The following is a 15,064-nucleotide window of genomic DNA, read 5'->3' as shown; positions in this document are numbered from 1 at the left end:
TGCGTGTCCTGTTGGTCATTTTGCGTGTCCTGGTGGTCATTTTGTGTGTCCTGGTGGTCATTTTGTGTGTCCTGGTGGTCATTTTGTGTGTCCTGTTTGTCATTTTGTGTGTCCTGGTGGTCATTTTGCGTGTCCTGTTGGTCATTTTGTGTTTCCTGGTGGTCATTTTGTGTTTCCTGGTGGTCATTTTGTGTGTCCTGGTGGTCATTTTGTGTTTCCTGGTGGTCATTTTGTGTTTCCTGGTGGTCATTTTGTGTGTCCTTTTTGTCTTTTTCTGCATCCTTTTTTTCCGTGTGCATCTTTTTTGTCTTTTTGTGTAACCATTTTGTCTGTTTCTGTTATTTTTATCTCCTTGTGCTTGTTTTTGGTCAATTTGTGTTTTGTTTCTTTATAATTTTTCCTTCTGGTTTTTTTGTCCGTCTTTCTGCTCATTTTGATTAAAATATTTCACCTGAAATTAAAACTCCTACTTTTATCCAATTCACTTTTAATTTTTTCCATCAAAGTAAATGAACTTTTTCTATTTTTTGTTCTCTCTTCCTAACAAAACCCCGTCTCCCTGAGCCAGTTCATGTCGTCCATCGTTCCCGTCTCACCGCTCAGACACTCCAGGATGAGGTAGAGCTTTCCTCCGGTCTGGAAGGCGTACAGCAGGTCCACGATGAATGGGTGTCTCACTTTCTCCAGGATCTCCCGCTCTGCTCGGGTGTGCGCCGTGTCTTTAGCGTTACACACGATTTTAGCCTGTAAGAGACAAATACGGCAGCAGGTCGGGTGTTTAAAGAGGGAGAAACAAAGATGGGGGAGGAAAGTAAACAAGTGGAAGGAGGACAGGATGGAGTGCAGCCAGTCAGTACCTTTTTCAGAACCTTCATAGCAAATATTTTTCCTGCTTGGGCTCCTTGGACCTTCCTCACCTGGAACACCTTATAAACAATAAAAAAGTCCAAAGTCTTGATTTGGTCCTGAAGAACTGATTTGCAGACAGTAGTTGTTTCGAGCTTCATGATTTTCCTTCTCATGATTTTTCATGTGTAGCAGCTAAAATCCTATATTTTAGGCTACTGGTTGCCGTTGTTCCTAGTACGCTTTAGTTTTACGTGCGCTGAATCAAAATTCACTATGCAGATCTTCATTTTGACTTATAAATCAAAGTAATTTATTTCCCTCACAATATCCATTTACATTTCTATTTAGAAAACAAATAAATCTGCCTTGACCCTGAACTAAGCACAGTAGAAAACTGTTTGCCCCTTCTCATTAGCAACACCTGAACAGAATCACACCTGCCCTTAAGAAACCACCTTCCTCTTCTGACATACTCAGTACATAAAATGAAATACACCTAGTGGAGATAAACACAGAAAAATATAAGTGGCTCCTACATCATGTTTTCCTCATCAAATGCAGAGCCCATCGCTCCTCTCTTTCACAAAGAGGAAGGAGAACCTGCAAAGGGAAGTGCAGCAGCTCAGGACAGAGAGTACCCGCTTGACAAAACACGTACAGCCCTGACAACAGCCCTTAACATGGCATACGTTTGTCTTAAACCTTTGAGACATTCAAACGTACAAAAGTTACACATTTCAAAAATCAAAACTTTACCCAAGACTGTAAATAACAGTAATACATTTTAATAAATATCAAACAGGTACAGTCCATCAAATGTGTAGATAACTGTAGCACACCTTGACAAGATTGGGGTTTTGGATTTGTGCACGACACACCAAGACAGGAAAGGTTAAAATGATTTATTAATAGGGATATGGGCGTGGTGGCGCAGAGGTTAGAGAAGGTGGGCCTGTGATCGGAAGTTCGTCGTTTCAAGCCCCGGTATACCGACAACATCAATAATGCGGGTGGGGTAGGTGAAGCACCCACACCTGCCCCCACCCTCATTCGTCCCACTCTGGGCCCTTGAGCAAGGCCCTTAGCTCCCACCGTCTGCTCCTCCGGGTGTCCTAGACAGAAGCTATCTGCTCCACACAGAGGGCTGTGGTAGCTCGGTGGTCTGTGGTTGTGTCAGGAAGGGCATCCGGCATAAAAAATAACGGCCAAATCTTCTTGTGACTTAGTTCGCTGTGGCGACCCCTAAAAAATAGGGAGCAGTCGAAAGAAGAAAAAAAAAAAACCATCAAGACAGTAATGGTTAAAATGATTTATTAATAAATCGCTGCTGGATGTCTGGTTCTGGGCCCAGGTCCAGTCTGTAAAGATATGTGGGTTAGTGACTTTGGCTAGACTGTGAAGGTTCAGGTAATAGTGATAATAATAGTAGTAATAGTAAAAGTAATAGTAGGAGGCGGTTGTGGCTGAGTGGTTAGAGCAGTCGTCCTCCAATGAGAGAGTTGGGGGTTCAAATCCACCAGCAGTCACATGTCGAAGTGTTCCTGGGCAAGACATTGAACCCCTCGTTGCCTCTGATGTGTGTCCCATCAGTGTATGAATGTGATAAAGCTCTGATTAGTCTCATTAGAATGATTTGTTCAATTAGCTTTGTAGAGATCTAGTAGAGTTCAGTATGAATGGGTAAATGAGGACACAGATTGTAGTGTAAAGCACTTTGAGTATCTTGAAATAAGATAGAAAGGCGCTACATTCATCTTTAAATCACTTCTTGGTCTGCTGGCTTCATACATCTCCTTCTACTTGTATCTGCGTGAGTGCAGCTACGGCGTGCGCTCTCAGGACATTATTACCTGCAGTGTTCCCTCATTGAGGACTAAACTAGGCAAGAGGGCCTTCTCCTACTCTGCTCCTGTTTCCTGGAATACCTTACAAAAACATTTGAAGTTCTCCACCTTGACCTCTCTAAGTGGCTTTAAGAATCTGTTGGATTCCTGGCAGGGACCAATACAGACATGTTCCCGTTTTTAGTTTTCTACATTCGCCTTAGAATCTAGCTGTTTTTTGTGACCTTTTTTTAGCCATCCTATTTGTTTAAAAAAAAAAAAACTGGAGAATGACTTTTTATAACTGTTTATTGTTGTCACTGTTGTCCATTGTTGTCATCATTCTTTGTTGAAATCAGATCTCTCTTTTAAATGAGTCCTCGAGGCTCAATGGGATTTATCTGTCTAAATAAAGGTTGAATTGAATTGAAAATATAAGTGCAGTCCATTTACCATTTACCATAATAAGCAGAGTATCTAACCTTCACAGTCAAGAGCAAGGTGTACTCCTTATGTTGGTTTAGAAGGATGCCGTCAGGGGCCGCGAGTTGGCAGCAGCAGAGAGTGAGCACACTGAGTGCAGCTTTGAGGACAATCCGGAGAGAGTTCTGTGGGACAGGCTTGGGTCGAGAACCATGGGTCAGAGATCAGAATCCCAAACCAGAGGAAGATCTAGGAGGTGTAGTCAAACAATCAAACTGGGTCAGTACCGTGGTCTGATTTCAAAGTCCAAAACAGGCAAGGGCCAGGCAAGGCGAAGGATCCGGAAGACAGGCGTGGGATTAAGACTTGAGAGACAGGCAAGGCTTGAACATGAATGCTGGACATTTCTCACACGAAGCTAATCTGGCACTGGCTGACTGAAGAGCTGTGGCTTAAATAGAGCTGTGAGCAGGTGAAAGGCATGAGGAATAATAGACCTTTTTCAAGCTTCCGCGTTTTAAACCGGATGTGGTGTTAAACAACTTCCGGTGTTTATAACGTTAGCATTAGACAGTGAGGAAAATGGCTCAGTCTCGGCGTGGTTTCTTTTGTTCAGTTCCTGGTTGTTCTTGTGGGGCAAGAAAACAACCATATCTGTCCTACCATATTTTTCACAACGTACCCAGACCAAAAGAGGCAGTGGATCCAAGTGATCAGGAGATGATGGTCCCGACTTCTGTATAAAGCCAGGGAGCATTGTATGTAGCCGGCGTTTCACTCAGGAGGATTTTGTCTGCGGATCCACCACCAGCTGCTTTAAAAGTTGAGTTGTTCCTTCTCTCTTCACCTGGAATAATTTCACCGCACCAGCTAAGAGGGAGTCTGCTTTTAGAGAGCTCAGAAACAGCAGCTCGACCTCTCACAGAAAGCTAGCCAGGCTGAAGCTGCTACTGGAGTCCACGTGAAACGTTGGTTACGTACTGTAACCCCAGATTCTATGAGTATAGGTGTAGCCCTTTAAGAGCTGTGGCTTAGTGGGTTTATCCCAACATGCAAAGCATCGCACTGAAAAATTTAGTCCATGCCCACCTGCTGTGTGGGCCCCACCCGGTCCGTATAAATTACATTAAGAGCGGGTAATCGGCTCCCAAATAGCTTTTTCTTCAGCCATTTAGGAGCCAGTGAGGCCCGACACTTAAAGGGCTACACCTATACTCATAGAATCTGGGTTTACAGTACGTAACCAACGTTCTATTTCGTCTAGGCTTCGCCCTTTAGGGCTGTCGCTGGTGGGTTATGGGCGAAGTAGATGATGTCCTCGCCTCACTGGGTCCATTCGAACACCATACGAAGCGGCAGCTTGCCCAAAAAATGTCTTGTCACTCAGCTCTCCATGTACGTAATTACGTGTTGTGTAATTATGCGTACCATGCACAGATGCGTGCTGTGTAGTTATGCGTTCTGCGTGCATGAACGCCCCGGAAACTTTCAACAGGGAAAAGAAGATGCTGAAAAAGGGCCATGAACCAACAGATTCAAGGCTGAACAATATGAACAGATTAATAATAACAAGTGAACTGATTATTAATCAAATGAACTGATTGGTAACAATAGTCATGAAGGGATTAATGACAATAGAACCAAAATAACAGTCACAACTTGTGGCTGATAACATCTCACACTGTATTGTATGCAACAACAATATTCAATCTGTTAAAACACTAAGGATAGAATGTGTCATGGAACGAGCCGTCACATCACGTAGATAGAAGCAAATAAATGACCAGGGTGTTGACCATGTGGCCGCAGTGCAAATATCCTGCATTGTCATACCATTATGCAAAGCAGTCGAAGATGCAATACCTCTGGTCGAGTGTGCCCTGAGGTTATCAGGAGGCTCTTAATCTGATGCTCTGTAGGCTTCAGAAATGGCCTCACACAGCCAGTGTGACAGGCGCTGGGTGGATAACGGGCGACCTGCAGATGCATCTCTATAATGCACAAACAAATGTTGAGTTTGACGCATTGCGGCTGTGCGCGCTATAGAACACGTCAACGCCCGCACAGGACAGAGCAGATGGACAGATGTTTCTTCTTTTGATTTGTTGGGGGGAGGGAAAAAAAACTCCAACGATATCGCTCTTGATTTAAAAGAGCTTGTGATGTTTTAGGCGTAAAAGCTGGATTTGGTCTTAGATCAGCTGAGCTGCCGTCAGCCTGAATTCTAAGACATGACGGAGCGACAGAGAGGGCAGATAAATCACTCACCCTCTTGGCAGATGTTAAAGCCAGCAGCAGGGCTGTTTTAAGAGACAATAATTTAATTGGAACCTGATTCAGTGGCTCAAACGGAGCTATGATCAGGGCCTGCAGGACCAGCGTTAGATCCCACTGTGGAGCAAGATGGATGTGATGTGCATTTGGCTGTACTAAAAGTTGGCACTTACAAATTAAACAAATTTTTAATGACATTTCAGTTGTGCACCTGTAAGATGTAGCTGGAACCCAGTTTAAGTCTTTTTCACTCATGCTTAAACCAAATAATTACAACAAGCAAATGGGTATGCTTTGTAGAAGGCCTGTTTGATAACAGAACTCGACATAGGCGAGTGAATTACCTGGGCACTTTTTGTAGAAGTAATCAAAAAAGCATGTCAGAAGTGGGATTTGAAGACATGTTTCCAGGGGAGACTGCTACCTTAAAGAAGCCCCTTAGACCACTGGGCCACCTTGACAAATGTGGTTTTATGTAAAGTGATGTGCATTTGGCTGTACTAAAAGTCGGCACTTGCATCTTAAATGGTACGTTTTTAATAACATTTCAGTTGTGCACCGACCAGAACCCGGGCCAGCGACCCAACCCCCCCAGAGATCGTCCAGACCCCTAACACAATCCCCAGCTCAACACCCAGCCCCCCGACCAAAGAGGCCACCAAACTCCAGCAGCGACAATCAGCCAGGAGTGCAAAACAGCCGCAGATAGCGCACCACGATGACCGAGAGCGCACCCCCACCCCCACAAAAGGACCGACCAGTCCACCACAGCAACACCCACAATGAGAGTACCCCACGCAAGGGAAGGCACGTGCCTAACACGCCCAGACACCCCCGGGCCAGCAGTGCAGAGCCACCCGAGCAAAACGCATACCCATTTGCTTTCAGTAATTATGTAGTTTAAGCATGATTGAAAGACTTAAACTGCGTTCTAGCTAAATTTTATAGGTGCACAACTGAAGCAATATTCAAAACATACTATTAAGTAAGCGCCAAAGTTTCATACAGACCATTTCACATTACTTTACAGGACAGCATAAACATCAGGGTGGCTGAGTGGTCTAAGGTGCTGAATTACAGTGGCTGTGTCTTCTGGATGCTCAAGTTCATGTCCCACTTCTTACACAAATTCTTTAACTTTTACTGTATGTTGCCAGGTAAGTGACTCCTCTATGTCAAGATCCGGTGTCCAACAGGTCTTGTACAAAGCGTATACATTCACATACGGTTCTTATTGGGTTTAAGCATGACAGAAAAAACTTCAACTTTGATCCGCTTATATCTGACAAGGGGAAATACTGAAAGATTACTTATGCTTTGTTTGGAAGGGCAGACTTCTTGTACAACCTGTTACTTTTCACTGTACCTTAATGATTACATGTCAGGGTGGCCGAGTGGTCTAAAGCGCTGCGTTTAGGTCTTAGTCTCCCCTGGAGCCGCTGGTTCAAATCCCACTTCTGACAGAATTTCTTGATAAAATCTGCTGTATGTCCTCAGGTGTTTGAATCATCTATGTCAACATTTGGTACCCAACATTTCATGTAAAAAAGCCTAAAGTTCACTTAAGCTTGTAATCAGGTTTAAGTATAACTGAAAAAGACTCACTGGGTTGCAACTATACTGTAGATGATCAGTGGAAAGAATGAAAACTTATTCAAAGTCTAATGTTTAGTTTCTAAGAGCTAACTTGTAGAGCATGTAACATTTCACTTTACATAAAAGTTTGCTTGTCAAGCTGGCCGAGATGTCTAATGCCCTTTTTGCATGGCCCCTAATCAGCCCCAGCCCTGCACACCCCTACTCAGCCTGGCTCAGCTCAGCCTGGATTTGCACCTGCACTTTAGGACCGATTCTGGAGGCGTGTCCGGAATCCAAGTCCTGCTAATGAGAGCAGTCTGCTCCTCAGTTAAATAATATTAAATTATTATTTTTATATATGAATGTTTCTGTTAACTTATTTTATATATGAATATTTCTGTTCAGTGCCCTGACACAAATTCGGTTGTGACTTGGTGCTGTATAAATGAACTGAACTGAATTAAAGCTGATGAACCAGATTCTACAAAAACATTTATGTTAAAATCTAAAAAAGTTAAGTCTGGTCCTCTGGACATTCAAAAAACAAAACAAAACAAAAAAATGTAGAAATGTTTCGTCTTTCAGCCTCTTTGCTCTCTGCGGGCCCACATCGCAGCCGGAGGACGGAGTTTTCAGCGTGTCCCTAAGACCGCCAACAGATGGCGTTCTAGGACAACAAATGGCAGAGCAAATGACGGTTTTGGCGGAGGATGTGTGTGGAGGTGACACAAGTTTGGAGTAAAACATCATTTAATGATGAAAGTGTCTATTTTTAGCCAGTCTGTCAGCTCGGATGACTTGACATCGGCTCCCTCTCACATCCTCCACATGAAATGAGCCGGTGACAAGACTTCACCACAGCCCCGCCATCAGAGACCGTCCCTTTTCATCCCGGCAACAGAGTGTCCAACATTTTCCCAGAGATCCCCAGCAGACGGCGCACTGGACCAACAAATCCCAGAGCTCATGGGAGAAAAGATTCAAAATGACGGTCTGCGGAGGGTGTGTGTAAAGATGACACAATGTTGAATAAAACTTCATTCAATGATCAAGTGTCTGTGTTTAGCCAGTCTGTAAGCTTGTATGAACTCACAGCGGCTGCGCACACATCCTCCACAAAAACGAGCCGGTGTTCTTAAATAAAGGGTTTTCAAACTCACCACTGCTCCAGACATGACGAGACGCTCACAGAACACAACAGTGGTAAGCAAAACAACTCGTAGTCAACCCGAGCTGCACGATCTTCACCCAAGCGGTGTCAAACTGGCATGAAACAGCCTTCACCCAAACGGCGTTGCGTTGATGATGGTGCACACACAGCTCCCCGGCTCACAGCGGCATAAATGTGGGGCCGCAGGTCAGGTCGGTGGAGGACCTTGCTCTCAGCGAGAGCGACACGCACCGCACCGAAGCAAACGCATGCCGCCGCGGCGAGGACAGTCTTCACTCACCACTCCTCAGCGCTTGGCCGCTCACGTCAGCATTAACGTGAGACAGCTGAGCGAACCCAGTGACCAATCTCGCCCCAGCGAGAGCGGCGCGCGTCCCACCAAAGGAGACGCGAGCTCCCGCGGGGCTCGCAGCCTTCACTCAAACGGCACGGCGTAGATGAAGTTGCGTTCACCGCTTGTCAGCTTAAATTTGGGACCGCAAAGTGACCCCAGGAGCCGAGGACCCCGCTCGCGGCAGGATCGACACATGGTTTTCACTGCAGTGGTGTCAAATGCGGGGGCCAGTGGCGTCATCAGCTGTCACACGCTTCTCCTCAACACAAGGTGGACCCGCGGTCCGAACGCAGTACACAGGAGCGTTCAGAGTCGTTTCGAGAAGCCTCATGTTGGAGAGTTTTGGACCATTGATCATTTGAAACTGTTTTTCTTATTAGTATACTTGTTTCAACAAAGTTTCTGTGTGTCGAAGAGCACTTTGGACATGTATGCTGGACACGCTGAGAGCAGTGCGGTCTGAATGTACCCAGAGAACACTCTGACCTGACCTTGCAGCTTCTGTCTTCTAATACTGCCGCATCTGCATTATTTGTTTTTATCTGTTAACCACTCCTACATCCATCCATCCATTTTCTTTACCCGCTTATTCTATTTTGGGTCATTGGGGTCGCTGGTGCCCATGTCCAGCAATCACTGTGCGAGGGGCGGGGTACACCCTGGACGGGTCGCAAGTCCATCACAGGGCCACATAGAGACAAACGAGACAAACAAACATTCACTCTCTCACTCACACCTAGGGACAATTTAGAGTTACCAATCAGCATAACATGCATGTTTTTGGACTGTGGGAGGAAACCGGAGTACCCGGAGAAAACCCACGCATGCACGGAGAGAACATGCAAACTCCACCCAGAAAGGCCCCTGGACCGGGGTTTGAACCAAGGACCTGCTCGCTGAGAGGCAGCAGCTCTGCCAGTTGCGCCACCGTGCTGCTCCACTCCTACATGTTCCAGTAAAAACAGATGCACACAGAAGCAATTTTAGACTTCGTTCTGACTTTGGTTGGACGTTGTCTCTCTTTGCAAAGAAATTGCGTCTATTATATCTCATCTCTGTTCTCTGGTGTGGCTATTATTTTTTTAATAGGTGCTGTTTTTTTAAGCAAAAAAAAACCCTACACCTTGCCTTGGGTCTCACGGAACACATTCCCGTGACACATGACGACGGTCGAGGCGGTGGACTGGATGACATCCATACAAAACATGACACATCACTTAAACGCACGTCCCCTCCACGAACGTTACGCGGAGTCGCTACAAACATGCTCGTCAGACAGATGGATGGCCAGGTTGTTAAGCTAGGGTTACCCTTGCAATTTGCAACCCGACCCCCTCCGTTCGGAGGAATTTTAGAGACGGTCCTGTCATCACCAGACCAGGTCTCATCCCTAAATGCAGAAGTCCAAGAACTTCTGGTAAAAGAAGTAATCTCCAGAGTTCCCAGCGGAGAGGAAAACACAGGATTTTTACTCACGTTACTTCCTGGTTCCCAAACGGACCGGAGGGATGAGACCCATTTTGGATCTGTCAGTTTTCATCAAGGCAATCATGGACAGACCGTTTCACATATTGACAACCAGACAGCTGTTGAACAACATCCAGAGAAATGCATACCGATCATCCCAAAACACAGAAAATTCCTGCGTTTTCTCCTTTCAGGGGATGAAGCATCAGTACAACAGGCTGCCGGTTGGGTATTCCCTCGCGCCTCATACGTTCTCAGTGTGTGGAGAAGGCCTGCATCTGTTACACAGAGCAGAGATGAGAGTTTTGTTTTACCTGGACGACCTGCTGCGGTGGTCACGCTCCAGACAGGAAGCAGTGATGCAGGCTCAGGTGTTGACATCACACCTGTTAAATCTGGGCTTCGCCATAAATTGGAAGAAAAGCTCGATTTTTCTGGCCCAGACAATTGTTTATCTGGGTGTGGAATTAAATTCAACCACCATGAAGGCTCGTTTATCACAAACGAGAATCAACACTTTAAAAAGTCAACTCTGCCATGTAAGACCTGGCAGAGTGGTAACAGCTGTCTCTGTCATGAAGCTGTTAGGAATGATGTCATCAGTTCACACAGTGGTCCCGCTGGGTTTATTACACATGAGACGGCGCCAGATGTAGTTTGTGCGTCTGCATGTGGATCCAGTAAAACAAAGAAACGGATGATCACTGTCCCTCCCTCCGTGAGAGCAGACCTCCGACACTGGGGAAACACCCTGGTTCTGTCGGAGGGAGCCTCCATCAGCAGACCCATGTCACGTGTCAGTCTTCACGGACGCATCGCTGTCAGGCTGGGGGGGGGGGCATGCATATCTCAACAGTAGGGGCGCTGTGGCCCATCACACATCAGCCCACATAAATGTTTTTGGAGTGTTTCACGGTGCTGAATGTGATTCAGCACTTTGCTCCCGTGCTACAGAATCAACATGTATCGATTCACACAGACAACAAGGTGACTGCTGCGTACATAAACCAGCATGGGGGTATGCGCTCAGTCCAGATATTACACATTGCGCGAAAGCTACTGTGTTGGGCTCACCAAAATCTGCTCTCCATCAGAGCAGTTTACATACCCGGTGTTCTGAACAAAGGGGCAGATGTGATGTCCAGGGGCGGCCCACGTCACGGGGACTTGACTCTCCATCCAGACCTGATGGCTCAGACGCGGCAGAAATTTGGCAAAGCAGTTGTGGACCTGTTTGCAACACGAGAGAACGCTTAGTGTCAACTATGGTTTTCCTCGAGACCGCGAGACAAACCACCACTGGGGATGGATGCATTTGCCCACAGTCCATGGTCCAAAACGCTTCTGCAAGCGTTTCCTCCACCTCCTCTGATTTTACGGTTTCCTGAACCGAGTTCAGGAGGAGGGATTGACAGCTCTCCTGGTGGCACCCAAGCACGTGAACACACCATGGTTCTCAGCCCTACAACGCCTGCTGTCGGGGCGCCCGTGGAAACTGCCATGGAGGGAGGATGCTCTCCTCCAGGCAGGAGGAGCGATCAGGAGTTACCCAGAAATAGGCCAGCACCTGTGGGTCTGGCCACTGAGCGGTTCTGCTTAGAGAGGATGGGTCTCCCACAGGAGGTAGTGCGCACAATCCAGGATTCACGTGCTGCATCTACCACAGCGCTGTACACATCAAAGTAGACAGTTTTTTCAGCGCTGGTGTACAGAGAAAAGTGTAGAGGCCACCTCATGCCCATTAGGCGGTGTGCTGTTTTTTCTACACAACTGATGGACAGGAAGTTGGTTTTTCAGCACGATTAAAACGTACGCTGCAGCCATCTCTTTCTGCCACGAAGGGTTCGGAGACAGAACAGCTTTTAATCACCCGCTGATGAAGTGGTTTCTAAAAGGCGTACAGAGACGCAGGCCTGTTTCACGCCCACTTGTGCCACAGTGGGAGTTAACGCTGGTCCTGCGAGACCTGATCAAAGCTCCATTTGAGCCTCTGGATCAGGTTCAAATTAAATTCTTGTCTCTTAAAACAGCCCTGCTGTTGGCTTTTAATATCCACTAAGAGGGTGAGTGATTCATCTGCCCTCTCTGTCGCTCCGTCATGTCTCAGAATTCAGGCTGACGGTGGTTCAGCTGATCTAAGACCAAACCCAGCTTTTATGCCTAAAAACATCACGAGCTCTTTTAAATCAAGAGCGATATCGTTGGAGGGGTTTTTCCCTCCCCTCCACAGATCAGAAGAAGAAGCATCTTTCCATCTTCTCTGCCCGGTGCGGGCGTTGACGGGTTACATAGTGCACACGGCTGTAATGCGCCAAACTCAACATCTGTTTGTGCGTTATAGAGATGCACCTGCAGGTCGCCCGTTATCCACCCAGCGCTTGTCTCACTGGCTGTGTGAGGCCTCTTTCTGAAGCCTACAGAGCATCAGTTTTTAGAGCCTCCTGTCAACCTCAGGGCGCACTCGACCAGGGGTATCGCGTCTTCGACTGCCTTGCATAATGGTATGACAATGCAGGATTTTTGCACTGCGACTGCGTGGTCAACACCCTGCTCATTCATTCGCTCTTATCTACGTGATGTGACGGCCCGTTCCATGACACATTCTGTCCTTAGTGCTCTAACAGAATGAATATTGTTGTTTTCATGGAACTCTGTTTAAGCTCACATCTGTCTGCATGCTTCACAGTGTGAGTTGTGTATCAGTCACAAGTTGTGTCTGTTATTTTGGTTCTATTGTCACTAATCAGTTCATGACTAGTGTTACCAATCAGTTCATTTGATTAATAATCAGTCATTTGTTATTATTAATCGGTCTATTCTGCTAAGCCATGAACGCATAGTTACACAACATGCGTCTGTGCATGGCTCACATAATTACGCAATGCATAATTACGTACATGGTGAGCTGAGTGACAAGACGTTTTTTGGGCAAGCTTCTGCTTCATACTGTGTTCGAATGGACCCAGTGAGGCGAGGACCATATCTGCTTCGCCCTTTACCCACTAAGCGAAGGCCTTAAAGGGCGAAGCCTATATGAAATAGAACGTTGGTTACGTACTGTAACCCCATTCTATGAGTATAGGCGTAGCCCTTTAAGCGTCGGGCCTCACTGGCTCCTAAATGGCTGAAGAAAAAGCTATTTGGGAGCCGATTTCCCGCTCTTAACGTAATTTATACGGACCGGGTGGGGCCCACACAGCAGGTGGGCGTGGACTAAATTTTTCAGTGCTTATGCTCTGCATAACAGGATAAACCCACTAAGCGAAGGCCTTAAAGGGCTACGCCTATACTCATAGAATCTGGGGTTACAGTACGTAACCAACGTTTTCTGAGGTCCAAGGTCAACGTAGCCATCTACCAGGAAGTTTTGGAGCACTTTATGCTTCCTGCTGCTGACCAACTTTATGGAGATGCAGACTTCATTTTCCAACAGGACTTGGCACCTGCACACAGTGCCAAAGCTACCAGTATCTGGTTTAAGGACCATGGTATCCTTGTTCTTAACTGGCCAGCAAACTCACCTGACCTTAACCACATAGAAAATCTATGGGGTATTGTGAAGAGGAAGATGTGATACGCCAGACGCAACAATTCAGAAGAGCTGAAGGTCACTATCAGAGCAACCTGGGCTCTAATAACACCTGAGCAGTGCCACAGGCTGATCGACTCCATGCCACGTTACATTGCTGCAGTAATCCAGACAAAAGGAGCCCCAACTAAGTAGTGAGTGTTGTACATGCTCATACTTTTCATGTTCATACTTTTCAGTTGGCCAACATTTCTAAAAATCATTTTTTATTTGTCTTAAGTGATATTCTAATTTTCTGAGATACTGAATTTGGGGTTTTCATTAGTTGTCAGTTATAATCATCAACATTAAAATAAATAAACATTTGAAATATATCAGTCTGTGTGTAATGAATGAATATAATATGCAAGTTTCACTTTTTGAATGGAATTACTGAAATAAATCAACTTTTTCATGATATTCTAATTTTATGACCAGCACCTGTAAGTATCAGGCAGATAGAAAAACTAACCAAAATCTCAATATCCTGATGCATGCTCTCGCTTTATACTACAAACTGTTTGCTGTAACTACCATCAGGGGTCAGGATAACCTCACTTTCTCATTTTTTCTACAAACAACAACTTGGCTCAGTTGTAGCTGGAGACAGAGGCCAGAAACAGACCAAACCTTTATGACCTTAAACACGAAAGGAACCTGTAATAAATAAATTTAAAAAGTTTATAAAACTAATATCATTCACAGCATGAGCTGATGAAAGCCATGGTTTGAGCTGGATTTAACTGTTGTGTGGGGAAAAAACAGCAGCCTTTAATTCCACCGAAAGATTTTCTTGTTTCCCATGTGAGTTTACCAATTAAATGTTTAAACCTAAAAAAAAATACTTAAACATAACCATTGTTGGCAGCAACTCATATAGCAAATCTCACCATCAAGTAGGAAGTTATAAGGAACATGTGAAAAGGTGAACTTACCCGCTCTTTTTACACACTGGCTAGTAAAATTTAATTGCCAACAGGGTAAAAAACTCCAGAACTCCAAATGGCTGGAAAACATCCAGAGAAAATATAAATCAGTGCTAGTTTGATTAATTAATTTATTTATTTATTCATTTATTTGCCAGGGGACAATATGACAAAACTAGAAAAATTCTTGAAGACATTTGAAATGTGCATTAAGCTGTGGGGGCCATCTTGAAACAGGACGACTCCAAAAGATGTGTACCACATGATTACTTTGTGAAAGTTTAAATGAAAACTGTTGAGTGGTTTGTGAGATATTTTGTTTTAAACAAAAACTGATCTGTTGGCAGCCAAAGCGTCTCAGGGACCACTGCTACAACATCAAATATCAGCTCAGAGCTCCAAAAATGGCTGCATTAAAGTCTTTTTTTTATTTGAGCTCATGTGGCCATTTTGAATGTTGAACAAAAAACAGCACTTTATGAGCATACTGTCAGCTACTATGACACTTGATTTTAAATCAGTAGTTCTCAAGATAAACAAATTATAAATAGTTTGTGTTAGCTGTGGTGCTTTGTAGACACTAAAATGATGAAAAATGCATAATGTGTTTTGAGAGGAGAAGAAATGAGGGGGATAATCCATCTGTTCATT

The 15,064-nt window shown here is 45.1% G+C and overlaps 1 protein-coding gene across 1 annotated transcript in view; it reads right to left on the bottom strand.

Annotated features, from left to right (window-relative positions):
* LOC119422504 (ribosomal protein S6 kinase beta-2) overlaps positions 1–1,007 on the bottom strand; it is a 2,299-nt gene extending 1,292 nt beyond the window's left edge. Inside the window, exons 1-2 of the mRNA XM_037689880.1 lie at positions 858–1,007; positions 597–744 (exon numbers count right to left, since the gene is read on the bottom strand). Of these exons, the coding sequence (XP_037545808.1) occupies positions 597–744; positions 858–1,007 (298 nt within the window). The remainder of the gene's footprint in view (positions 1–596; positions 745–857) is intronic.
* Between the last annotated feature and the right edge of the window lie 14,057 nt (positions 1,008–15,064).

The sequence above is a fragment of the Nematolebias whitei genome, chromosome 16 (genome assembly GCF_014905685.2).
Source record: "Nematolebias whitei isolate Nwh7 chromosome 16, NemWhi1, whole genome shotgun sequence".
Lineage (NCBI taxonomy): Eukaryota > Metazoa > Chordata > Actinopteri > Cyprinodontiformes > Rivulidae > Nematolebias > Nematolebias whitei.
This window is presented reverse-complemented; position numbering and strand designations above follow the sequence as displayed.